Source organism: Coloeus monedula (genome assembly GCF_965178545.1).
Source record: "Coloeus monedula genome assembly, chromosome: 22".
NCBI lineage: Eukaryota > Metazoa > Chordata > Aves > Passeriformes > Corvidae > Coloeus > Coloeus monedula.
In genome coordinates this window covers 6805713-6832380 of record NC_138802.1, presented here as the reverse complement: position 1 = coordinate 6832380, position 26668 = coordinate 6805713, and the positions used below count along the sequence as shown (strand labels likewise).

General features: G+C 48.2%; 1 protein-coding gene across 1 annotated transcript in view; it reads right to left on the bottom strand.

Annotated features, from left to right (window-relative positions):
• Nucleotides 1-742: 742 nt before the first annotated feature.
• The window catches only part of CAPZB (capping actin protein of muscle Z-line subunit beta), a 57230-nt gene continuing 31304 nt past the window's right edge, over nucleotides 743-26668 (bottom strand). The window contains exons 4-10 of the mRNA XM_082295731.1: nucleotides 26066-26179; nucleotides 13090-13231; nucleotides 12441-12557; nucleotides 5735-5800; nucleotides 4626-4702; nucleotides 3459-3571; nucleotides 743-1598 (exon numbers count right to left, since the gene is read on the bottom strand). Of these exons, the coding sequence (XP_082151857.1) occupies nucleotides 3469-3571; nucleotides 4626-4702; nucleotides 5735-5800; nucleotides 12441-12557; nucleotides 13090-13231; nucleotides 26066-26179 (619 nt within the window). The 3' untranslated portion in view covers nucleotides 743-1598; nucleotides 3459-3468. The remainder of the gene's footprint in view (nucleotides 1599-3458; nucleotides 3572-4625; nucleotides 4703-5734; nucleotides 5801-12440; nucleotides 12558-13089; nucleotides 13232-26065; nucleotides 26180-26668) is intronic.

Sequence of the window (26668 nt, the reverse complement as noted above, 5' to 3'; positions counted from 1 at the left end):
CCACACCCCAGTGTTCCCTGCGGGATCCCAGGGCACTGTCCTTTCCCAGCCTGTGTCCCACAGGAGCTCTGGTACCCTCTGCAGGCTGCGGGTGAACTCTGGCCACGTGCAGGAGTCTGGGGGGGACACAGGTCACGTTACAAGAGCACGTTAATTAATCAATCAGTGTTAATGCCAACAGCCCCCACTTGCAGAGGGCCACACAGAGGGCAATTCCCAGAGCCAGGGGCAAGAGGAGCCCAGCAGATCTTTATGTGCTTCCCCAGTTTTGGCAGGATTGGGTTTGGTACAACCAAAGCCTGGAGCAGGCAGGGAACCCAAAGCTGTGCCAGCTCCCTCTGCCCACCGAGGGCTCAGGAGGCGACGCTGGGGGAGGGTCACAGGTGACACAGGGACCAGGGCAGGAGCTTTTGGGTCAGCACCGATGGGAGGAACCACCCAGGCCAGCACAGCCCCTCTGCCCAGGGCTGGACACACAGGTGCCCCACTTTCCAGCACACCCAGCAGAGCTGGACTGCGCCCTCTCCCCTGGATGCACCCCTTCCACGTCTGCTGGCTGCCTGGAGCATCAATCCCAGCAGCTCCGAAGGGCAGCTGGACCATGAGTGACACGGGTCCAAGCAGCAGTGGGACATCACACCCCCTTCCAGACAAACGCTTCTGGATGTGGGACAAACAACAAACCCCAAGTAACCCTGCAAGGAAGGAAAGAGAAACAAGGAGGACACAACCACACACACGCTTCTTCCTGGGATTTTTTTTGTTTTTATTGTTTTAGTCTTTTTTTTTTCTTTTTTTTTTCCATTTTTTAGTATGGAGGCTCAAGTATCAGATGTAGATTCAATTTAAGCTTTACAAAAAAAACAAAAAATCAAAACAAAAACCCCTTTTGCATTCCATAAAAATTGACAGAAAAGCGCCTTGGAACCAGGCTATAGAAGAGCAGAACTTTCAGCAGGTCTCCAAATCACCATCTCCTGCACATCTGGGTTACTCAGCATCGTACAACCCCAAGGAACACCCTCTCTTCCCTCCCTCCAGCCAGCCCCTGTGCCCAGCCCCCAAACATACGTGGAATAGATTATTTTTCTTTTTTTTTTTTTTTGTTTTTCCAGTTCTTCCTCTTTCACACACCACAGTATTTAATAAATTTTTGTTTTACATTTTTTACACCAATGTAACAAAAGGCAGGAGGGGGTGAGGGAGGAAAAGACAAACAATGATTGGTGGTGATGCATATAAATGGGGGAGGGTGGGAGGGAGGGGAAGAAAAAATAATACATGGACTTCTACAGAAACATAGCCTAAGGTCTCGATAGTAAAATGTGGTGCAAAGTAGGCCTCAGAGACTGAAAAAGTTTGTACAGCTTTATTCATGGGGAGAGGATGGCGCTGCATGGAGAGTATTGGATGCAAATCGTGACGTGACGAACAGAAAAGGGCGGGGGATGATTCTCTACGAAAGGAATCTAACGAGTGCATGGCATGGCTGGTTAGCACGGACAGGACTTTAACTTTGCTGCTTTCTCTTCAAAGCCTCCACCAGGTCGTTTTTAAGAGCTTCTTGTTTTGATTTGTCTGCAAAAGTCTGCACAGACCTGCGGGGAAGAAGGAAAGGCGGGTCAGAGGCGGCGCAGGGGAGGGAAGGGTTGGGACCAGACCTGGGAGTCAGGAGGAAGGAGAAGCCCCTCAGGCCAGGCTCAGCTCTGCCTGCTGGACCCCGGGAAGCAGAAGGCAACGTGAACACTCAGTGAGAACACAAAGCAAAACTCACTCTGGCAAGGATGGCACCAAAGGCTTCCCCCCCAGCTCCGCTCAGGCTGCCGGAGGGAGATTCCCAACATTTTGTGTTACAGACTGGAAGAAGCCCAGCATCCCACAGCGAAGGGGTTAGGTGCTCCTGCTCCCCCAGAGAAAACCCAGCCCCAGGCAGGAGAAGGGCCGGGCCAGGGAGCTCTGACCCTTCTGCAGACTGTTCACCCAGGCTCGCCTCGGAACCTCCCGCCGGCCTTTGCACCAGTGGGAAAAGCAGCCAGAGGTTCTGGTGTCCAGTTTGCCTTTTTTTGTACCTTCCCTAAGGAATGAGGGATCAAAGCAGCGGAAGAAGAGCAGAGATACTGTCACAAGGCTATTGCAGGGCTTCCCTTTGTCTGCAAGTACACAGCAGAAGCTCCATCTTTCAGGAATCACCTGGGTTTGGTGCCCTGGGAGCTGCTGTGGAGGAACCTCTGATTTCAATGAGACAGTAAGTAATTTCCACTTTTAGAAAGGCCCCTCTTAAATAAATTGATAGGATGGGTTCTATCAAGAACCAGACTCTTCCAGAGTGGCTACCACAGAGAAGTGGAAGGATGCAGTTGGGTAGGATTTCTCTCCACCTAAACCACATTTCCCAGCCTTTACAGTACCTGGGATAGTGGAAGATCACCCTGCCCATGGCAGGGGGTTGGAACTGGATGAGCTTTAAGGGCCCTTCCAACCCAAACCAGTCTGGGATTCTGTGATTCAGAGCGACCTTATTTTCCCTGGTTGCTGTCTCCTGTAAACAAGGCTGCTCTTTGTGGTGGTGATTTTCCTACCATTTTTATAACAGTATTTCCATTCTCTTGCCTCTGGAGACTTCTGCTGCTTTAATAAGAACATATACATTTATATTTGCATTTGTCACAGGCTGCAGCGGTTCTTGGCCACTATCAACAAACAGTGAGTTTCCCCCTTTGTCAGCTGAATGTGTTTGAAAAAACATCTGTAACTCGTTAGAACTGGAGTGGAAGGTTAGGCTGGCTCGGGGTTAGTCACTGCCGTGCGCCCCTGACACTCAGAGCTCCAGAGCAAACGAGAGCACAGCAACAAATCCCCTTGGAGGCTGTGCAGAGCACAAGCAAGTGGAGGCCAGGACTGGGTTTCAAGCTCCAAGGAAATTCAAAATCCACCAGGCCCATGGGGACGGGCGTGTGGGCGAGCGCACGTTTACTCTGAAGTCATGGGAAGTACCAGTCATTTTTGTTTTCCAAACTGTGAGACTCCCAAGATTTCATTCTGCAGGGAGGACACTGGGATTACAGGGAATTTCTCCACGGAAGTGGTGTACCACAGGTGTAAGAAACTGCTGGTGCCCAAGGGACAGAGTCCCGGGGCTTCTGGATCCGATCAGCCCAATCCAACACCACTCCAGGCACGGGACCACGGGCCCCTTTCCTGCTCCCAAGCCAGAGTGCAAAGTGCTAAATCCTGCCACAGTTCCGAGCGTGAGGTTTCCACGGGGGAGGAGCCAACAGCTGAAACAAGAACCCCAGCGTTCAGAGGCCGCACTGAGAAGGAACCCGGGGCTGAGCGGGCGGCGCCGGGGCCGCTCCGCCTGCGGGATTAGGGGTTAGTTCTTCCCGGTTACCATGCAGGGGCTGGGCTGGTGAGTCCTGGTTTAGTGCTGGCTCACACCTCACAGGCAGCGAGGGTACCTGGATTGGTTTAGTTATCAGGCTGGATGTAGATCTGGCGCTGGGTCAACACTTGAGAAAGTTCCCTCTGCAACTGCTTATACTTTTGGTTGTCGGGAATAGCATCGATAGATCTACAGAGAGCAGTGGGAAACCAGGGAGCAAACAGGGAAAAGAACAGTCAGAAGAGCTCAGTAACACGGAGCTGGGGCTCTGGGAGCCACCAGGGAGGAGAAGGGGACACACACAGGTGAGAAGGAGCAGGGAAAGGCTGGAGGAGCCGGGTGTTTCCATCAGGAGCTGCCCACAGGGCCGGGACTGAGACTGAGGGATGGGGAGACAGTAGAGATTCAACCACAACGGCTCAAGGCAATGCTCACAAGAGAAAGACTCTATTACAGATTCCCTCTGAGGTTAATAAATGCTTCCTGGCTAAACCCTGCTCAGCACAAAGGAAACTGAGGCTGAGCTGGGCTTGCAGCAGAACAAATATTTAATTAACACATTTTTCTCTCTTCTTCCACATCTCAGTGTGTGAGAGAAGAGCAGAGCATTTATTTGTGCCCTTTGGTTATTCTACATTACCCCACTGTGCTGGGAGGTCTCTCTGTACTTTACAGGGAAGTGATTTGGCATCACAGTTCTGTGCTTTCCTCTGTGAGCATGAGAATTACCAGCTTGGGATTTCCATGTCCAATTCCTGACCAGGAATGAGCAAGGGTTGAAAAGCACAGCACAGTTTCCCTCCATAAAGGCAGAGGGAATTTAATTTCTTCTCATACACTGTATTTTGACCAGTGGTATTGAGAGAACAACAGAATTTAAATCAAAGTCTAAATTACCACAAACCACTCATGTCTTAACTTAAGTCATGTCATGACTTAATTCTGGGACTGTTTTTAAGGGTAGCAGAAAGAGAAGACAGAATTCAAGTGCAGCTTGCAGGACTGTGAAGAATAAAACTAATGAAAAATAATCTGAAAGTACAAGTGTTAGTCGGGCTGTTTCACTCCCTGGGAGGGAACAAGGGATTAAAACATTGCTTCAGGTTTCTGCAGTAGAAGAGTTCCCTGAACTCCACACAGCAAATCCTGTCCCAAAGCACAGGGAGGGGAAACAAAAGCAGCTCAAGGCTGGGGTGGCACCACAGGGATGGGAAGGGTCCCCCACCCACTGCAGCTCCCTTACCTCAGCCCATTAACGATGTCCTTTGTTTTTCCAAAATAAATCTCATTCAGTGTACTTCTGATTTTGTTTTCCATGTCCTGGGAAAAAAAAGTAAGACAGCAGCTCTTTAGTCACCTCAGCTGCTGGCAGGGATGGTGCAGCACTGGCATCCCTGTGACCACAACACCCGGAGCACCCCCAGCACTCAGATTCCCCCAAACCCACAGGGACCCAGCCTCTCTGCCCCTGTCAAAGGCTTTGTTCCTGCTCCCTCCTCCCAGCCCATCTCTCCAGGCTCGGGGACCTCTCTGCACCACGAGAGGGCAGCTTCTCTCCAGCATTGCACGTTCTGCTGAGAAGGAAAACGCCTCTCGCCCCAACCTGCCCGTGCACTGGACGGACTCCAAGTGCCAAGTCAGTCCTTCAGGATAACCAACAGTCCACAGTTCTGTGCTGAGGGGTGACTTTGGGTTTTTGACTCGTTCCTTAAAGCTCCAGGACAGAGCTCTGACAGACATCTTGTAACAAAGCAGCTTTTTTTTTGTTACATTGCTTTCACTCAAGCAAAAAACTTTAAAAAGGGATCAAAAAAGTACCAGCTGCCTTTCTTTAATTTCCCAGTTCCCTTAAAAATGCATCACAGTTGAGAATTTCCTCCTTTCTTGGTTATAACCATCAAGGAAATGTGGAACACCTTCACTCAGGACACAGCAGTGAAACAGCAAAGTGGTGCTGCACCTTCTGAGCAGCTGCCACAAAATCCAACACTAAACCCAATCCCAGGGGACTCCATAAGCACTTGACACACACTGAACTTTCAGTCCAAGGGACAGTGGTGTGTAGCAACCTGACTTGAAATAATTCTCCCCAAAAGTGGCTGCAGAAGGGTGGGAAGTTGTTAATTAGTGCTCAGGAAAGGAACACCCATCTCCCTGGAGGTCACTGCACAGCTGACACAACACCAGGGGCAGAGGGGTGGCTTTGTACCCACAAACAGCTGGAAGTGATGGAAGGAGAGCACTGAGCCATCACACACCGAGCAACAACAGGAACGAAAAAGTTGTTTGTAAAGAGGAAGCAACAAAATTCTGAGGGATGGGGCCAAATCTGGGCAGAAGAACCTCACTCACCTCTACCAAGCGCCCGATATTGGCTATGTGCGGAGAGGAGTCACTCACAGTCTCGTCCTTCTCCATCTGCAAGGGAAAGCACAGACCCATCTGTCACAGGAATCCCAGGGCAGTGTCCAGGAGCAGTGGGAGAAGGGTCTCACCAGCTCCTCCAGTGTGCAAGCAGAGGAGAACACGGTGAGGAACTGCCAGCACTTGCCACGGGCACATGTTGGTAACGGAGATGTGGTGGAATAAAAACCAGGAATCAAAACAACCCCTGCTCAGACAGACCCCACCACAGCCAAGGGTCTTCTGCAGGAGAAATTCAGAGCTGGAACAACTCAAGTGGACAAAGACCCCAGTGCCCTCAGTGAACAGGACACAGGTCCCTGAGGCAGGTGAGATCTTTCACCCCAACATCAGAACTGGGAGCTGGAACTGCAGCTGCAACACTCGCTTGATTCCATCTGACTTCGCCTCATGGAACATCCATGCCATGGCCCTCCATGGTCTGTGCTAAGGCAAAGTCCATCTTCCCCAGTTCTTGAGGTGAAAATTGTGGCCAAGACACAGCCAAGCTGTTGAACAACGAACATCAGACCCAGGAACCTCAGCAAGATTTGCTGAGGCAGCATGAAAACAAAACTGGGAGGCAAATGTAGTGGGAAGAACAGTCTTCAAAGGGTTTTACTAATCCCACTGAATTCTCTTATCCATCTGTTCCTATCCCTCCCTCAGGGCAGAGTTTAAAAATCTGGGCCAGCTACAGGTTTCTGCTAATAAGCCAAGTCTGTAACAGGCTTGGGGAAGCGTGTAATTTAGTTGGACCCCCGAAGGCAAAAGATAACCTGGAAGAGGGGGAGAAAGAGCAGCAGGACATTTAATTGTGCCTTTAGACTGTTTACATGGAGTGGAGACACGTTGCCTGGAGAAGGGATCCAGCTGCAGTGCAGGGACAGTGTAAACCTCAACTACACAAACACACACATTATGGGCAGTTTGGGAACCATCAGCAAATTGCCCAAATCTGGGGCATCTGGGAGCTGGCAGTGGGGCAGTTACTGCCACAGGCTCCCTGCTGTGCCTCCTCCACACCTGGACAGGCCCAGCTCCACGGTAAGAAGCAGAATCTGAAAATAGAATTAATTTTTTTTGAAAAACGTGTATTATTACATCTCCATAAAAACTGCTGCCAGAAGGAAAACATTTTTATGTGCTCTGGAAGGCCAGATGTTACGAGAGGCTGTTTAATGGAGTGCAGAGTCAGGATCAGCCATGTCCTACAAACAGTTGGGTTTTGTTGAGTTGTTGGGGTTTTTAAAGGTTCCTTCCGGTGGCTGGCACTGCACAGGCTCAAGCAGCAGTAGGACTTTTGCTGCTTAAATACAGGGGTTGGTTTGCTTCAAGAGGAAATTCCCTCTGTAGGCTGATGTTAAGGAGCAGCTCATCTCCCCACTGTCACTCCCCACCTGCCTGCTGGGCTCAGCCAAACCCCAGGCTGAGCCAAGTCCCGGCCCAGTCCCAGCCCAGTCCCGGCTCTCCCGCGGCAGATCCAGGGCCTGGCTCCCCTGCCTGGCTCCCCCAGCCATCTGCTCGGAGTCTGACTCACAGGGAAACTCACTCCTCTGGGATAGCTCGAGGGCTGGCTGGTCACTTTGGATGTTTCCTGCACGGAATAAAGCAGCTGTCTGGGCTTTCTGTAAGCGTTATTTGGAGGAATAATACCAAGAGAGATATTTAAGCTGGATAAACACTTTGTTTCATCATGAAAGTGTCTGAAAATACCAGGGAAGGTAGAAGGGAACTCATCCTCCATTTTGCTCTGAAAAGCCAACAACACCCACAGCTGCTCTGGCCACGGAGCAAAGTGAAAATCCCTTTAATGAAACACAAACAGCAACGTGTGCCAAGGGCTCCCAAAGCAGTGGGCAGGCTGAAGGCTCCAGGTGGAAAATATGTGGAATTATTTGGATATCAGTAAGGCAAAATTTGGCCTGTCTCTCCAGCACTTATTTCAAACTATAACCAGATAAATGGAGGTTGTGATCTCTGCAGGGCTTGCTCAGAACTGACCCCGTCCCTTCACGGAGATTTGCTCTCACCAATGTAACCAAACACATCCCATTTCCTCTGCCAAACTCTCCAGCCATAACCATGGGCAAACCTGGGGATGCTACACGACCTTTACCTGCCACTTTCCAGACCTCCTCAACTCCTCTGCTCTTTTTTTCTAAACTATTACAGAACTGAACCTCTGTTCAGTGCCTTGGACACTTCCAGGGATCCAGGGGCAGCCACAGCTGCTCTGGGCAGCCTGAGAGGTGCCAGGGCCTCCCCACCCTCATGACAGGAAAGTGAGGCAGAAATAATTCCCTAGACAACCCCTGTCAGCACATCCCTGCTGTCCCCACACCCAAACACTGCTCAGCTGGTGATGAGAGAGACTCCAGGAGCTGAGGGGGAGCTCCAAGATCACAAGAAGATCCCACTCGTGGAAAACCAAAGCTACAACATCTGGAAGTCGGTGGGATGGGCCTTTCCATGAAAGCTGCCCTTGATGGAAAGGGATGAGTCTCCTAATTGCCCAGGGATTTCCCTGTGATGATAAATGGCACAATGGCTCTGCTGGGGTTTCACCGAGCAGCAGCAGATCCCAGGGCAGCTCTTCCTGCTCACAGGGACTGCTCAGTTTGCACAGCCCAGCCTTCATCCAGCTCCGCAAAACCTCCTGCCCTCACTAGAGAGTGTTCCAAGTTCAAAAATCGACATGTCTGTGCTACTTTAATCCCAAATCTCAGGCCTCACTTCCCTATGACTTTACATCCTCCCCTTCCCACATCTCCAAATATAAATAAACTGTAGGTTTGGAGCCAACTTCTTTCTCAGCAAACTCACTTCCTCAGGGCTCATCCTGGCTCAGGAAACCCACACACAGGTTCTTTGTGCACGAGGACAGCTCAGGAAGGCACCTGCTCGTCCTGCTTGGGAGGAGGGGGCTGCAGAAGCCCATCCAGCAAAGTGCAGTGCTGACTGTTTGCCAGGAAATGGGGAGCCTTTACATCTCCTTTGCATGAAGTGAAACAGGATCACACAGCTGCTCTTACCTTAAATAAAAGTGCAGCCTAATGAAAGCTCAAAATGCAGCCAAAGCCGTTTGGAGCCATGGTGAACGACACAAGCGATTCCAGTGTACACAGAGGGGACAGGACCCCGAAATCTGCCAGGGAAATCATCTGCCAAACATCTGGCTTCAATCAGCAGGGGTGGGAGGTACCTGCAGTCCCCAGAGAACGTGCAAGGTAATTGAAAAGCTGCTGGCACGTTTCATTTCCCTGCAAGTCTTGCTCTCTGCGTCCTCTCTGGCAGTATTTATGGAGAACAACATTTGTTCCTAAAAATTACAGCCAAACTGGGCAAGGGAGAGTCTCTGCCCTACAGAGGCACTGCTGCAGCCAGGACCTAATGAAGTGTCCAGTGTGAGGACGTCACTTCAGCTTTAACTCTCCCGAAGTTTTCAGGGCAGAATTACAATCCATGGATCCTGTGTGCCTGGAGCTGGCTAAGAATCGATCTCATCCTCTCAGGGTAAGTTAATACCTGCACATACATAAAGCAATTATGCATACAGATAAATTATATAAAGGAGTGGATGTGACAACACACAGGGGTCTGTGTTGCACACTCCTGTGTGTGTTTATACACCCACTTCTCTACTGGATCAGGACAGAATCTGGAATTCTGTAATTGAACTGATAAAGCAAAAACCTGAAATTCCAAAATCCGCCAAGTGAACTCAATCAAAGCTACACCAAGGGGAGTTTTCAGCTTCCTAAAACAGGCTGAATCCTCTATGTATAAAGGCCGAATCCCTTTCCTTACTCTGTCCACTCACAAATGTAAAATGTTTGTTTCCTCCTAGAAACAGAGACAACTCATACTGTAGCAGATGAAAAATTGCACTGGGAAAACCAAGGAAAAGTAGTTCAAGGCACTGGAAGAGAGATGTCAACTGCCAGTGTATGAAATAAAATAGACACAGGCCAGGGATGTGACCTTTGAGCAGCATCGACCCAGGAGGTACCACCACATGGCCCCAAGGCAGCTGCAGGAACACTCCAAGAGACTCCCAGAATCCTGGAATGGTTTGGGTTGGAAGGATGAAAGCTCATCCAGTGGCACCCCTGCCATGGGCAGGGACACCTTCCACTGTCCCAGGTTGCTCCAAGCCCTGTCCAGCCCGGCCTTGGACACTGCCAGGGATCCAGGGGCAGCCACAGTAACAAACACAGTGTCTTGAAGAGAGAGGAAAAAAATCATTCTCAAGAATTCAGTGCAGCATTCAGGAACAGCCCAAGTGGAGCCTTGCAGGACCGAGTCTGGGGATATTCAAGAAAGGCAGAGTTTTTCCAAATGGTCTTGACCAAAGGCAACAAAAAGCCCCGGTTTGTGCCGGGTGCAGGGCAACAATCTCCCACCTCCTGGAAGTGACTGCACAGACCAGCCATTCCCAGACCCTTATTCCAGCTCCAAGCTCAGCTGCACCACGTGGCATTCCCTGAGCCGTTCCTTTGGCCTGCTCCTGGCCACCAAGTTAATCACTCCATCAGCACTCACAAAATACCCCCCTTGCAGCTACGAGGCCAAGCTGGTTTCGCAGCAGTGGCTCTCAGCAGACTTCCCTCTGCAAGCACTGCGAGGCTGCTCTGCCATCAGGTTGTAAGCCAGGATATGACCAAACTTGTGAACACTTCAAAAGCTTCCTCTCAAACACGAGGACATCTGCTACTCTCATTTTAGGATCAAAGGTGGTCAAGTAGCTTAAACGCTGAGTTGACCAAAACCATGTAAATTTACCACGTACAAAGTTTTTTCAAAATATTACTGATATTGCCAAGGTGAAACTGTAACATGCCATCCAAGAGGTAACTAAAACCATGTTCTGGTGGCTCAGTTTGCTGCAGGCTGTATAAAGGGCTGATCAAAAGAGTTGAAATAAAACTTGCAGTCCCTTGGGTGATGTGGCAAACTGGATTTGGGCAAAGCCCAAGCTTTTGCAGTCAGGAGTATAGTCCAGCTGCAGGTAAATTTCCAGCTGGGGACAAACAGCTCCTCCTCACACAGAACACCTCAAGGCAGAGTGCAGACTGCAGATTTCTGCTGGAACGTGCCCCCCAGGTTCCCCTGTTTGTGCAGGAGCTGTGTGTGCATCCTCACCCTGGCGCTGCTGCGCCGTTACTGACATTGGAACCAGGCCCTGGCTTAATGCACCACATCTGAATCCAATGTTCTGCTCTTAAAATGATGACAGAAGCACGAATCTCCCCACCGAAGCTTTGAGAGGGAAAGTCAAACCAAACAAGGCCCAGCAGCCCAGGCCAAGGTGTACTGAGGACACCCATTCTCCACAGGCCCTTGTTTTCCTTGGCACAGCTCGGGCTCCAGAGGCCACGGCCAGAGTCAAGCCCTTGGCCTGCACTTCACAGCTCTGATTTACAGGATTAGCAAGGCCTGTGATTAAATATTTGTCCGGGTCACCATAACTCGGGTGTAATTACTGCAAAAAGAGTCAAAAAAAAAGGCTCAAAACTGTCTCCAGATGCCTTTTTCCTTCGGTTGCTTTTCCATCAGCTTCTTCAAGGTCAACAACGTGGAAAGAAAAATCACCCAGGCTGGGGCAAGCTGTGCAAGACTAACCCAATTTCAGTCCCTCTCTGCAATCCCAGACCCTCCTTGCCTTCACCTGGCTCAAACCTGTACAAAACCATGAGGTTTTTAACAGAGTCTGCATTGTCCTTTGTATGGAAAGCCCCAGCCTGCCCTGGGAAGGCTCATAAAGGAGTTTCAGCTGCTGCCAATCTCTCCAGTCACTCATGACCTTACAATGTGCCTCCTGTCCTCCAGAGTTTATTACTCTGCTCGAGTCACTGACTTCCACAGCCCAAAGCAACCCCAATTCATCAGCAGGGAGACAGAAGCCTTTGGCAGGTGGTGGGGCAGGAGCAGCTTCATCCAAGGAAGTCCAGTTCAGGAGATGGTGCCTGTCAGGGACCCAGCAGCACTGCTGAGATCAGCCAGTCTGGCACCTTCCTGCTGCAAACCAGCTCTCAGGAGGCAAAGTAATTAACGCTGGCACAAAACACCCAAATGTTTAGGACAGATTTATCTTTTTTTTTTTTTTTAGGAGATTTTTTAAAATCAGTGTCCTGGTACTGCAGGAAGAAAACACTAAAGGAAGATACTGTATAATTGATGTCCTTAAAAAATCCTACAGTCAGTGCAAAACACAGGTTTGTTCACAGTGGTTTTGCTGGCTTTTAAAAGAGAGACATAAGAAAAGAGGTCATCCTGTACTTTTATAATCCTATTGGAATCTTCCAGTGAGAAAGTGGGCAAATCTTACAGATAAAAATATCTGCAACATGCATGGAAGTATAAAACTCAGGAATACCAAAGGACAAACTGAGATTTACAAGCAAGTCTGAACTCCTGTTGAATGTTCTGTATTTTTAATTGCAAGCTCCACTGTGTCAAGCACAGTTCAAGGGGCTTTCTGGTAATTACACACTGCATTCACCATTTCACTGGGCTGCAGAACAGCAGGAGAAGAGATGTTTATACAACACCTCACAAAACCAATGCTTTTGTGCCTGACTGGGGCTGCTGGGTGTGGAAGTGAGGGAAGGGCTGCCTGGCTCTGCCAGCACCCTGCAGGACACAGCCATACCTGTCTGGTGAGGCTCCCCCCCAGGTTCATGGTACCAGAGCCAGTTTTATTGGTCTGCAGCCACAGCATCACTGTGGAGGTCAGCTTGTAATGGGCAGTGCGGCCACTGGACTTCTCCTGCAAGTGGAAGGGAACAAAAGGGGACAGAGACACAAGGTTAAAATCCCTGCTAAAGCTGAATGGGGGCTGGCCTGGCAGACCCCACAAGCAACAGGACAGGTCGGTCTAACCCCCCTCATACAGCACTGTCTCTTAAAGACAATTCCAAATGTGTACATTCCTCTAATTTTCTCTAATTTTCCAAAGCAAACCTAGTTAGAGCAATTTACCCTCCTATTACCTTGTTTTTATTACCTAATTAGTGATATTTATCTGTAGCCCTTTATGTTAACCCCCCCCCCCCCAATCTCAGGATCACATGCACAAAAAGTAACATACTTTCAATTCTTCTGGGATTCTTTTTGATTACAGCCCTGACTTATCTCTATCCAAATTGCTTCGGGGCATTTTCAAAAATTAACAGGGGAAAGAAGTTTACAGCCCTGACACAATATTGCATTGTTCAGTAGAACACCTGTGCTCCTTAATTGTCTGGAATTAACTGGGTTTTGTTTTCACTTGGGTGTATCAGCTGCCCCAGAGGCTGTACCTGAACCTCCACCACATGGATGGAATCCCAGCATCCCTTAATCTTCTTTGATCCATCTCCAGCTTTCTTAATGAGGATCACACCGGCAAAGCCATGATCCAGATCCCAGAGGTAGACAGAGGAGACTCCACCTTCAAAATACCTGCAGGATGCAATCCAAAGGCAAGTTAAAAGCAAGCAGGACCCAAGCCAGAGTCAGATATTGATAATAATAATAATCATCTTAAATAAGCACAATTTCTAAGTCCTGATACAGGTTATTTTCTTCTTTCAAGACAGCACTCTCTCCCAGTTACACACCCAGAAACACAGCAGTTCAAATCACTTCATAATGCAGAGACTTTAATTACAAAACAACTGCACATTTCTCTGAAGGAGAACAAAGGTCTGGTGAGAACCAGAGCTATGTACAGAATTCTACAGGACTTGAGCAAACAATTCCTCTGATTCCAATTACCTACAACAGCTGGTAAAAGCACGAGCTACAAAGTGGGCTGAGAGTAAGGCTTTATTTTACAATTTGGTCTTTTTTCCCCCCTCTTTTCCCTCACTATTGGCAAAGTCTGGAAGTTCTTTACAGCAAAGTTCACTAATTAAGACAAAAGGGAGCAAGTAAGTAACTTTATGTTGCTGCCTCAAAAGTCTGTGTGAAGCTGACATTGATTTACTGCAAAGGGAGCAGAACTGAAACCAAGGATCTCAGAAATGTAGAGATGCTGTTGAGGTTTTATTATTCCAGCATCAGATATGGGAAACACGAGAAAATAAACCAGACTGCCTCAGTCTCAGGTGTCTGCTGCTAAAAGTACACTCAGAAAACCAACAGAGCAATGGGATCCGTGGAGCCCCACTCCCTCTGGATGACACTGGTGCAGATGGAAAATGCACTTAATAAAATAATGGTAAGCAACCCAAGACTGCTGGAAGAAAGATGCACAAGGAGTAATTTTGTCTTCTAGAAAACTGGAATTGCAACCCACAGCACTTAACCCCTTCCATTCTCCAGTTACCAAACAGCCATAGGGAGGACGAAGGAAAAGGGAATAAATGCTCTTTCATGGCACACAACTCTCAGATCTCAGGGATGACCATGGCACACAAGGATCACGTGGAAAGGAGGAGAGGCAACTTCATCAACAGCACAAAATGTTGGTAGTCAGACTTTTCATTGCCTGCAGGAGGGCAAAATCTCATCATCCAAAGACACAAGGAGCTGCCAGGACTGACAGTCCCCAGCAGCTGAGAGGACCAGGCAGATGAACCTGGTCTGTGCTCTGTCTCTGACTGTCACACACACCTGGGAGTGACCACGGGCTCCTCTCCTGCAAGAGAGGAAATCATCCCTCCCGGCCAATGAAACAATTACCGAACCTCTGTGCTCCCCTCCTTTCCACCCACAGGCCTTCCAGCTGTGAATGGTGCTTAAAAGTCCATTTACTGCACAGTTTGGAGCTCATGTACTACCTCGAAGCACTGTGGACTTGAGCATATTAACCCACCCTTGCCAACAGGAGAAAAGGCACTGGGAAGTGAATGCCAGCGACACTTTCAACACTTCCAGCACATTCCCTGCCCTCACAGACCAGCCCAATGTGTTTCAAGAGGGCAGAGCTACCAAAGAGCCCAAATTCCCTTTAACTGCAGACATCCAAGCCTCTATCCAAACCAGTGCTGACCTCAGGAGGGGTACACAACTTCCTGTTAACTCATCACAGCCTTTTATTTGCAATGGGTGGCTCTGCCTCTCCTCACCAAGCTCAGCCCTGCCAGTTCAGGACCCACTGCTCCGTGGCACTTGTCAGCCACTGCTAACACAGCACTGAAAAAGCAAAGCCCTCTTCTGCCCAGCCACGCTAAAGCCAGGCTTCCAGCAGGCAACTTCAACCTAACAAACCAACAAACACCCTTTTTATATCCCCTGGGGAATTCCCAAATGGATTTTGGTTAATGCAGTTAATGGGAATTCCAGTCCTGCAGTGAACCTCAGCTCCAACCTAAGTGACCCCTCCTTTGGCAGTGGGAATCAAAGGCCAGAGAAAAGCAGTTATTGTCCCTTCTCAGAGTGAGATTGCTTAAAAAAAAAATATATAACATATTCTTTTTCATATACAGAATCAGTGAATCCACTCAAAATAAACTGGCAGGCACTGAGAACATTACAGCGTGCACAGACAGTTTCCCCATTACCCACTTTACAACCTTGCTACGAGCATGAAACATTAATTAAGAGAGGGACCGAAACAAGGTTTTGGGAAATTTATTCTTACCTACTGTACTTTGATCCTAATGACATGAAACAGGAAAAAAATAATTTTTATGTGGTTCACCTTTATGAGATTTTACATAAAGGCTTTTGTGGGTATTTTAAGAATGTGCTAAAATGTTGTCTGAAACCACATAAAACCATGTGAAGAACCCCCCGCCAGAACCAACAGCGCACACATGGAAACGCTTTAACTGCCTTTGGAGATCTAATGAATCAAATATAGTATTAATATTGTTTTAAATACCAACATGCTATTTCAATAAAGCTGCTTTGCCATGGCCAGACCCAGGATCTGGAGACTGGAACAACAATGCCAGTGATTGAATCCAAGGCACGCCAGGATTTACATTATCCAAAGGCTCCTCTGTGCTTTAGCACTACAGAATCACTCCAAAATCCCCTCCTCCTTCATGGGGAGAAAATAAATAGCACTGACCACTACACTGGATTTCACCTTCCTCACACAGCACTGAAGTGGGATTTCTGAACCCAGGAAAGTCACAGCTGGAGAGGGGAACATTCCTTGGAACCTGTTGGTTTTGGCTTTTTTTTTTAAAGAAAAATAAAGAGGTGCCACAGGCTAATTGGTCCATAATAGAAAACAGGATGTCAGATTGGGAGGAATTTAAATTGACATTTGTGGACTTGGATTTGCTGCAGGAAGGCTGGGCTTCCTCCAAGAAACCCCTTCACCACGGACTGAAATGCAGCACACACTGAAATCCAAGCAGGAGAGGAACCAGCTTGGAAAAGGCTCCAGGAAGCCATAAACTGGGATCTTCTCTGTTGCAGAAATGGATGGGCAGGGCAGAGCACAGGCCCAGAGTCACACGCAGCAGTTGCAGCAGCGCACTAAAGCTCCTGGAGGGAACATCTCTTTCCTCAATGGCCTGTTCTGGATGTCCCTGATCCTCCTGCACAACCGTGGCTGGAAAAGGCAACCTGTCCTCTTTGGAACCTGGAATCACAGAATCCTTAAGGCTGGGAAAGCCCTTTAAGGTCATTAAGTCCAACCATCAGCCCAGCACCACCACGTTCAGCACTAACCCACATCCCCAGGTGCCACATCTGTAGGTTTTCTGAACACTTCCAGGGGTGGCGACTCCACCACTGCCCTGGACAGCCTGTTCCAGTGCTTTACAAACCTTCCCCTGAAAATTTTTTCCTAATACCCAACTTAAACCTCACCTGGCACAACCTGAGGCTGTTTCCTCTCGTCACCTGAGAGAAGAGACCGACCCCTACCTGGCTACAACTGCCCTCTCCCAAAGCATCCAAGCGACCAGCAGATGCTTTTGGGATGTTTAGGAGGCCTCCAGTAGGAGGAATTCACATTGTGGTACCTCAGAAACATCCCCAAGGGATAAACTAATCTCAAAGGACAGCTTCAAAGCAAGGCTATCGTTGCTCTCTGCCTAGGGACACCGATCAATCCAGGATGTTTCAATCAAGATCAATCAGGCTTTACCTACAGACAAAAGCTTGTTATAAAACAATGAAAAATCATCATTTTATGGTTGTCATATCCCTTTATTAACCACCAAAACACTGCTAAATGATATCATAGCTGGGTTCAGTTGGAAGGACCTTAAAAGATGACCTAGACCAAGTGACATCCCTGTCCTTGGAGAGGACAGCCAGTGTTCTACCTTTGGGAAAATAACTTTTTGTAAGGCTGCCCAGGAAGGTGACTAAAAGGCATAAGGCCCAAAGTAATCATTCATTTTCTTTACAGAATTCAGAACAGCAGTTCACTCAAAATCAATTATAGTTTTAATGTCATGATCAAACACTGAATTTTTATATCCGTTACTCATCAACCACAGAACTCCTGGAAAAAGCTGTTTTATACAAAAAATGTCACACTTAAGACTGACCTACTTTACAAATACAAGAATAAAAGAAAATATTTAAGCTAAGAGTGATCCAAAGCTTTATGAAGTGTTTGAAGTTGAAGCGGGTGGAGACACAGGATGGAAACTTGTCTGAGGAGCCGGAGCTGTACCCATGAAATAGAGGCTGTGGCCAGAACAAAGCTGTAACTTCAAGAGGGATGCGATAGGGGAGGAAATCCCCCAGCTTCCAGCACAGACCTCAGGAAAGGAGGGCAGATTAATCACTTTGTTTTACCACTGAAGGACAGCTCAGAAAAGGCCCCATGACCCTCCTGATAACATTCTGCTCCTCCCAAGCCTCACCAACGGATCTTGGACCCCGTGTGGAGAAAATTACTTTCCACCACACAGCAATAAAAGCAAGCTCTGACTTTCAATTACACCTCAGAACCAAATCACCCATCCATAAAAACATTTGTGTGTTTTCCAGCAAGTAGCTGAGAGCCAGAGACAAAAAGTCTGTGGCTTATGGCTCTCCCAACCCCCTGACGCCAAAGCACCAACACCTGGAACCTCAGCCTGGCCCTGCAAACCTACTAAGGGCTTGCACAGGGTTTCAAACCGGCTCATTTAAAGCAGAAAAATGTATTTTCTTTTATTCCCTAAAGGTCGCATAGTTATTTCTTCCAGCTACAGAAGTTCAGCATAGAAAGGGAAATGTCTCCAGCTATTTAGATCAACAGACTTCCGAGAAAACTGGCATTTAAAAATCTTACCCCAAAGGAAAATACTGAGCGTTGAGCTACACATGTTTTTCCAAGAGTGACAATGACTAAAGTCACAGCGTGAGCAGCTGGTGTCTCGCAGCAACCCAAAACATTTCCTAAATGCCGAGGTGGGGAAGCAAACATTCCAACTCTTATGGCAACAGAAGACTGGAGTGGCAGGTGACTCGGCACAACTCCCACCGAGCCCTTTCCCTGTCGCCTCAAACCAGCACAGGAATCGCAACAGAAACACAAAGTGGCAAATTTGAGCAACCCACCTTCCACCAAACCCAAAGCATTGCCTGGGTGTTCAACAAATCCCCTGCAATCTCACACCTCAAGCTGGAGGAGGAACAAATTCTTCAGGAGATCAGTTGTCCCTAAATGATTGTTGCCTCCTTCCAGCTGTCGAGTGACGAGGCTCAGGAGCCTGTTCTGTAATGAAAGGACAGGCTGGTACCAGGAACGAGCCAGGACGTGACACTTCTCCCACTGCTGTGAGTCCAGATGATTTACAGCTCCTCTCTCCTTCCCTGGCCCCAGGAACACAACTGTGGAACACTTCCACAATCTCACCCAGAGACTTAAAATGAAGAAGGTAAAATGTCTGTGCACAGCCCATGGGTTTTGCACCCCACTTGATGAACTCAGCCCAAATTACGCTTGGGGGCTCTGTACAGGTATTTTACAGGAATTCTTTCCAGCATACACAGGTGCAAAAATCCCTGGAGCAAACATACCAATCCAGTTAGGTATGTGTAACTTCAATGCCAGTTGTACTTAAAAGCACACATCTGGACCATGGTGGGATGACTCAAACTGCTCAGCAGAGTTGTGAAGTGCAGGAACTCTGCAAGCAAGGAAAACAGTAACCAAACAATGGGATCCTGAAGGCTGGAAGTCTCCCAGCACCTCCCAATTTGTGCTTTCTAGCACCTTTCATTATTTAATAAAAACAGCGTACTGCTCACGTTTTCCTTCCCATCCGATTGCTGTTGGCAGATGGAAACTAACAACCAAATCCCTCTGGAGAAGTCACCTGGAAAGAGTTCCATCAGCCACCTAATGAGCACGACAAGGGGTCACTCTGGAACGTGTCCAAAGGAGGAACTGCTTCATTAACACCAGGAAGCTCTGACGGCTTCCAAACCCTCCGCCTGTGGCCATCCTCAGGCAGCAGAGACACTGCTTCAGCCACCCCCAGTCTGCCACATCCCAGACTCTGCCAGCTGAAATCCAAACATGCACAGGAGGGGAAGAAACTGCTGAGATCTTCTGTGCCGTGGTTTAAGTTTGCCAAAATCCTTGCAGGCTGCAGGTTTCACATGACATCAATTCCCCTAACAGAAGAGTTCTATAGCAGATCTGCCACAGAAGGCTGCTGTTGTGTAAGTTACTCTGTCTCCAAATTCCATAATTACAACACTGTACATTTGTGAGGGCATGAGGTAAATCTCTGTCCATACAACACCAAGTATTATTAGAGACCACCAGTTCAAAAATTCCAGATCGCAATAAACTGACAGTTTAAAATTTCATCTCATTTTTGAATGTAAGTAATTTCTTCCTAGGGATTGAAAGCCTTCAGAGAGCAGTGTTTGAGGACAATGCTGCATCATCAGTGCTGACCTCCTAATCCAAGTGTTCAGATTTTATGTAATCACAGAGAACCGTGGGAACCCAAGGGAAAAACTCCTCCTCCACCCAATGTCTCCGATTCACAAGATAAGAATGCAGTCAGTGTGTGCAGAGCTGCTCCAGAATGGAACTCCCAAAGAAAAAAAAAATCAGATTAAAAGCAACTGATTTAGTTTTCCAGCATGGCACTGCATTTAATTTTTCCCTCTTTTCTAAGAGGATTCTCTAATCTGCGTAATATACATCAACAACTTCAATATAATTCTGCTCTGAGCTGCCCATGGGTGTGCTGAGGGGATCCCAACACTGCTCTGTTTTCTACATCTGAATAATTTCCTTGGGAAAACAGCATGGCTGTGCCTGTAAAAGCACACAGACATGAAAGCAGTGAATGTCTTGGTGGTTTAGACCTGTCTTAGGAGACTTCATCTCACCCTTATCAGCCTGACCCGAGGCAAGAATCTCCCCAATGACACAATCCTGATGTCACACCCTGTTGTGCAGATCCCCAGCCAGCAGAGATGGAGGGGCAGGTTTCCTTAGTGCTGGGATGCACAACAAACCCATCTGGATTCAATCTGCAGGGCCCTCGCTGTGTGAGCCCCAGGAACTCCCATGCCCAGGAGAAAGCCGGCACAAAGGGCTGCAGCAGTAATGAGGAACAGGGAGCTGATGGCAATAAAGTCACTTCAAAGCTTTCCAGGGGTTTCTAGTTCAGGCAGACCAGGTTTGCATCTGAGCACAGACACAGGGCTCACATAAAGAGCTCACAGCTGCCACATCCCTTGGTGAGCTCCAACCCCGTCCAGCCTTGGACACTTCCAGGGGTTGGGCATCCATAGTTTCTCTGGGCACCCTGTGCCAGGGCAGGCTGTGCTGGAACCAACCCTCTGTCACACCTCTTACAGATGTTCTTTACTTGGTGGGATCAGGGCTGTTCCATGCACAAAATACAGCAAAGTTGGTCAAACAGATGAATGCAGCAGTTGCTACAAACCCTGTGAGAAGTGCTAAGTATTTTGTGAGTTGGCCTGAACTCCACTGAGAGGCTCTCAAGGTCTGTCAGCCCAGGGAAAGAGAAATCAGATGACACCACAGAGATCTCAGAAACAGCTACAGCCCAAGGGCAGCACTAATAGAGGTTTCCATTTTTTCTTATCAAGACAAGTGGACTAAGGCAGTATCAGAGGTGGTTCAAGCACACAATCCAAAATAAACTAGGAAAAAAGGGTAAAAACAGCTTAAAAAGGTAAAACCACCCAGCAGTTTACAGGACATGTGCACATATTTGGTATAGACAACGGCACAGGTCAGTCAAAATGAGACATCCCTGAAGCCCAGCAAAGCCAGGCTGTTCCATGAGATTAAACACAGCAATAAAAATAACAAACACAGTTAGCCCTGAGCACTCTAAAAGTGAAAGGGCAAACTCATCTGTCACCGGGACTTCACTGCAGTACCTGCCCAAGCTCCAGCAAAAGGCTCCTCAATCTACACATTCCTGAGGCACACGGCCCAGGGAGTTCCTCAGCCTTTCCTCCTCCAGAGCAGAGGAAGGCACGGGATGCTCAGCTGGCTGCAAAGAATACCCGTGCTGTATCCACAGGACAGAAATATCCGTGCTGCAAACAGCAGAGGCCTGGGGTGCCACCCTTGGCACTGCTAACACCATCCAAAACTGGAATAACCGTTCTGGACCAGATTCCAATCAAAATTCAATAATAAAAGGATTACACACAACAAAGATATTTCAGAGGTCAATCCTCTCCCAGACCTCCTTCCACTCCTACCAAATTCCTGGTCCAGAGCTCTAATATAACAAACTGAAAATGGATCAACATCAAAACACAGACAGAAGCAGAAGTTCAAAAGGTTTCATTGCTCGCTCTGTTGAGGGAATGCAAAACCTTAATCAACACAAACATTTTCAGGAGCAGAATGATTAAGATGATGTTTTATCTTTTTTTAAAGCTGTTAAAAATCAAAAGCACCAATAAATCCAACTTAGGCTGAGGAAAAAAGGAGGAATAGCTTTCTAAATGTATGTCAGTCACTAAACCAGCCCAAAGTTGCCAAAACTCATCCTGTTTGCAGACAGATCAGCAGCATCCTTCCCAGGGGAGGTCTATTTAATCACTTCAGAAATTATTTCTTCCAGACAACAAAGAGCCATTAGATTACTTAATTAAAGCCCTGATTATCTCCAACCCAAAACAAGGGAAGGCAGAATCTAAAATAGGGAGATTTAACCAGCTGCCCTGGTCCTCATTACGCTTTGATTTCAATCAAGCACACACACGTCAAGCAAAGGGCAATAAATTACAACCATGTGTTGGAAGAAATTATCTTCACCATATTGGAAGTGGAAAGCCAAGGCTCTAACTGAGTGGTGTAAGATATTAGACTTCCATCTGGGAATAATAACCTACTGAACACAAACGTACCGGGGCATTAGCCCCAGGCACTGTCGGAGTTAAACCTGGCAGCAGGAGATGGAAATGAAACAGTTGTTTTTTGGGAAAGTGACATGGATTTTGGTAAAACAGATAACCAAGAAATATGCTTGTTGTTCAGCACGGAGAACAGAGAGGGAACTAAAACCTGGTGGAATTCCTCTTTAACCCAGAAGCCTCCAGAAAGAAAAGGTGGGAAACTCCAGAGATACTAAGGGTAGCTTGCACTAAAACAGACGCTTAAGGCCAACTCAGCACTGGTTCAGAGGCACTGAAGGTTCAGCAAAATCGTTCTTCTCCAGCTTACATGATTTTACTACATGCAATATCACAAGATTTCTCCAAACTTGTTTTCACGCCCCAATACACTCAGTGTATTGGCCACTAAGCTTTTGGGGACAAAATTAAATTTTAAGGTCCCCAGCAAGCAAATGTGACTGGATTATTTCACACAAACTGTTAACAAATCCATACCAGGCTGCTTCCCTCAAAACACCCACGACAGCAGGTGCCAACCCCTTGGGAAATGGCAAATACAATGCAGTGACTCACTGAACGTAGGTGGAGACTTACCACACTTGATGAAAAGAGAAATCTAAAAAGGAAAGGTGTGTGGGCCAAATGGGACTGACACAAGGAAAAACTGAAGCGTTGGGAGAGGCCTGAGATGAATTCTGTGAGATAGCAGCACTTTCTGTGTTAAAGGTAAAATGGGAGCCAAGCCAGGGGAGGCCTGGCCCACATGGGGAGAGCAGAGTGGGATGGAGATGTTCTCAGAGGTACCTGTTTATCTACAGCTGCTGGAATGACCAGCATAAAGTGTATTTGGAAGCTCAGGAGTGAAGTGAGCCCCATGCACAGCAACTTCGGAGAGACCTCTCCTGTGAGGGAAGGCTGGGAGAACTGGGATTGTTCAGCCTGGAGAAGAGGAGGCCGCAGGCTGACCTGACTGGGGCCATCCAGTGCCTGAAGGGAGCCTGCAAAAAAGATGGAGAGAGGCTGTTTCCAAGGGCCTGGAGTGCCAGGACAAGAGGGAACGGCTTACCGCTGCCAGAGGGCAGGGTTAGATGGGATATTGGCATGGAATTCTTCCCTGTGAAGGTGGGGAGGCCCTGCCACAGGGTGCCCAGAGAAGCTGTGGCTGCCCCATCCCTGGAAGCATCCAAGGCCAGGCTGGATGGGGCTTGGAGCAACCTGGGATAGTGTAAAGGGTCCACAAAGCCACTACTTCCTCTGAAAAATCCAGCAGAAACTCTCATTATAGGAATAAAATGCCTTAACAGTCGAGGAAATTCAGGCACTCTGGGATCTCGTGTTCCCTGTGAGTGCTGTGATTATTTTTGTATTGACTGTTACCTCTCTCCCACAAAACAGCGCCTGGGGTTACAGGGGCAGCTCAGAAACATTCCCAACCCCACAGAGAGACAGAACAGCCTCTTAAGGGACTGCTGGTGAGGAGCTGATGTGTCAGATTTGAGGCTTCTCCCTCAGCACCATTTTCATCCTCTTCATCTGCAGCCACTGCACTTAAACCGGTATTTTTAAAGGGACAATTTGTAATGTGAGGTATCAATTAGCCTGGTGTCCCCAGTGAAGGATCTGTGTGGGCAGACAATCCCACCAGAGTGAACAGAAACGATGAAAGCCTCTGCAGGTCAACTCAAAATGTAGATTTTCTGCACACTGCCTACAGACTGATCCCTGCTCCTGGAAGGTGAACCTGGAATAGATCTCCCCATTTAACAGAAACCAGAATTTCCACAAAAGATACAGTCCTGAGGGCCGTCAGCATGCTTAGCTCTTTGATTAATACATCAACGAGCCTGAAGCATTTCCCAATGCTGGAAAAGCTCTGCTGTCCTGGCTCTGCAATTCGGAAGGACCCTGGTGACCGGCCCAGGATGCCTCGTGCACTCCCTCCCCAGCTCCAGGAGCTGCCAGAGCAGCAGGGCAGTGACACCTCCATTGACACTGCTTGGCCCAGCCCTGCTGCTGGCTTTACAGGGCGCTCCCAGTGTCAGCTCCCAGCTCCAGCAGACCATGGGAATGCCATCCCTGCCACTGCCATCCCCTTCCCACCACAGCCCTCCCCACGCAGCTCCAGCAGCTGCTCCGTGAGGAATTGATGCAGCCACTCCCAACCTGATGTGTTGGCAAGAGCAGCACAGAGAGAAGCTGGCACTTGTTACCACCTCTGAATTTCCCCCCCTCTGATCTCCAAGTAAAAATTAAGCTTCTGCTGTCAAAACACAAGAATCCAACTGTCTTATTCAGGAAACTGCAAGAACAAAAGCCTGTTTCTTTCCACATCTCTGCTGGAGGTAAAGCACAAATCCTGATTTGAAGCACGACAAACCCTTCAGACACCGAGGTCAAGTTTCCTTAACTTTGCAAATTCTTTCCACAAATGCCATAATTTTTTTTACGCCGCTCAGCCAAACATAAAAAACCCGTGTCCTCTTCTCCTCCCCCACTTTTGGGACCACAACAGGCACTGAAGTGCTCTGTGCTGGCACCTGTGCTCATCCAGGGTGACCTGTCCTCCCCGGCTGCGACACCAGAGCGATCCCTCCTGGATCCTCTCTGACCAAGTCCTGCCCCTAAAACTTGCCCTGACAAACAGAAAGATGGAATTTGGAACAATCTCCCCTTTTCCTTCCACACAGTACCTGAGGATTGTTACATAAAGGTACTGCTGTACCCCAAGCTGAGCAGGGCTCAGCAGATTCCCCTCAGTCAGAGAATCCTGCCCTGTGCTTTCCTTCCAGCGAATTCAAGCTGTTTAAAGAAGTTATTGTATCCAGCCATGACTTCATGGTCATCTGAGCAGAGAGGGATTTAAAAAGACAACCTTGGTTCCATAAACCTCCTCATTTTCGTCTCAGGGTATTAAAAATCTTATTGGTCCTGGTCTGCTCTGCATCTGGGGAGTAACTGCAAACTTGGCTTTGCTGAATATGCAAAATTCCTTTCTTCCAGTCAGTTCAGACACCAGTAACAACTGTTACTTACAAGAGAAGTTGGAGGGCTATGAAAATAATGCATGAAAAGAAGTTAAAATTTGATACCTGTAACAGAAGTGTGATGCTTACACATTTGGACAGGCTACATTTACACCCAGCCACAGAATCCAGCAAGGAAAGTTCCTTTTAATGTGCTTCTGTCAGTGCTGTAAGATGATGAACTACATCTAAAGCTGTGTTCTATCTCCCTTTTTGGGCAACATCAAGCAGCAATGAAGTTTGTTCACTTTTCTCATGGTCTTTAGCCATCTCCATTAGCAAGCATCCCAGTAGTGGGCACACTTACTGGTTCACCTTGCTCTGCAACACTCACCTGCTGCATAGTTTTAGCATCAGTTTCCACCCCAGCACTGCTTAGGAGACCAGAGAACCTGATCACATCCCAAGGATTCAGATGTAAGTGCAGTGCAGGACCAGTACAGCCCCAGTTTATAGAAAAACTGTTCAACTGGTAGGACACCCAGACAGACAGTTCCTATTGCTGCTTCAAAAAGCCACTGCCTAATCTACATTTATCTCACATGTGCTTTATTAATTCCTTTGTTTTACACCTCTTCAATGAGACAGGGCCTAAAACAAGCCTCCTGCAGCAGAAGTGCATTAATCCCTGTCCAACTGCTGCATTTCAGTGCTCAGGGCCTGTTGTTTTACTGGAAGATGTGAGAGCTGCTGCTGTACACAGAGATTTTTTAAGAGTACAGCCTTGAGGGAATGGAAAATGCAGATGGTTTAAGACTGAACTTAAAGATCAAAGAGAAGCCAGGTCATGCCAGGACAGAGACACCATCAATCTGTTAAAGGGGGAGGGAGGTGGGAAAGCACCTCAGCACCTGCCTTTGGCACCAGCTGACAGATCTGATCACGTCTGGCATCACAAAGCCCAGCGGGTCAGCGCTGCCTCCCCCCGCCAGACCCCGTGTGCACACTGCACACCTGCCCCAGGGGACACCCAGACAGACAGACAGACAGGCCTCTGAGGGGAGGACTGACATACAAGTCTCTGTACTGGTCGAAGGCATTGTTGGCTTCCACCTCCAGCTTGCGCAGGCGAGCCGAGGGCATGGCACCGTCCTCCAGGGGAGGGTCGTACTTGTTGCTCCACGGTGACCTGCCAGGGAGACAAGGAAAGGGACAGTCAGGCGAGGGGACAAGAAAAACACACAGACAACAAGACAAAGCCTGCTCATGGCCCCGAGGCTGCCAGAGCTCCAGGAGTGTTTGGACAATGCTCTCAGGCACAGGGTGGCATTGCTGGGGTGTCTGTGCAGGGCCAGGAGCTGGCCTGGATGATTCTTGTGGGTCCCTTTCAGCTCAGGGTATTCCACCACAGCTCTGAAAAGTTTAATATTGGTGGGTCTGACCTCATCCACAGATGCTGAATTCCCAAAAACCCCGAGAGGTGCCCAGAGCAATCTGTAAGAACTGCACCCTCCACAGCCATTTCAAACGTTGGCAAAAAGAGGACACTGAGCCCTCAGAACTCACCTGGGGGTCACACCCTGGCTTCAGGCTTTTCTATATTAAAAAACTATCTCTTGGGTTTCAATCTGTTCCTTCTTATAATTCAAACCAAGGCTTCAGCAGTTGCACATTAAAT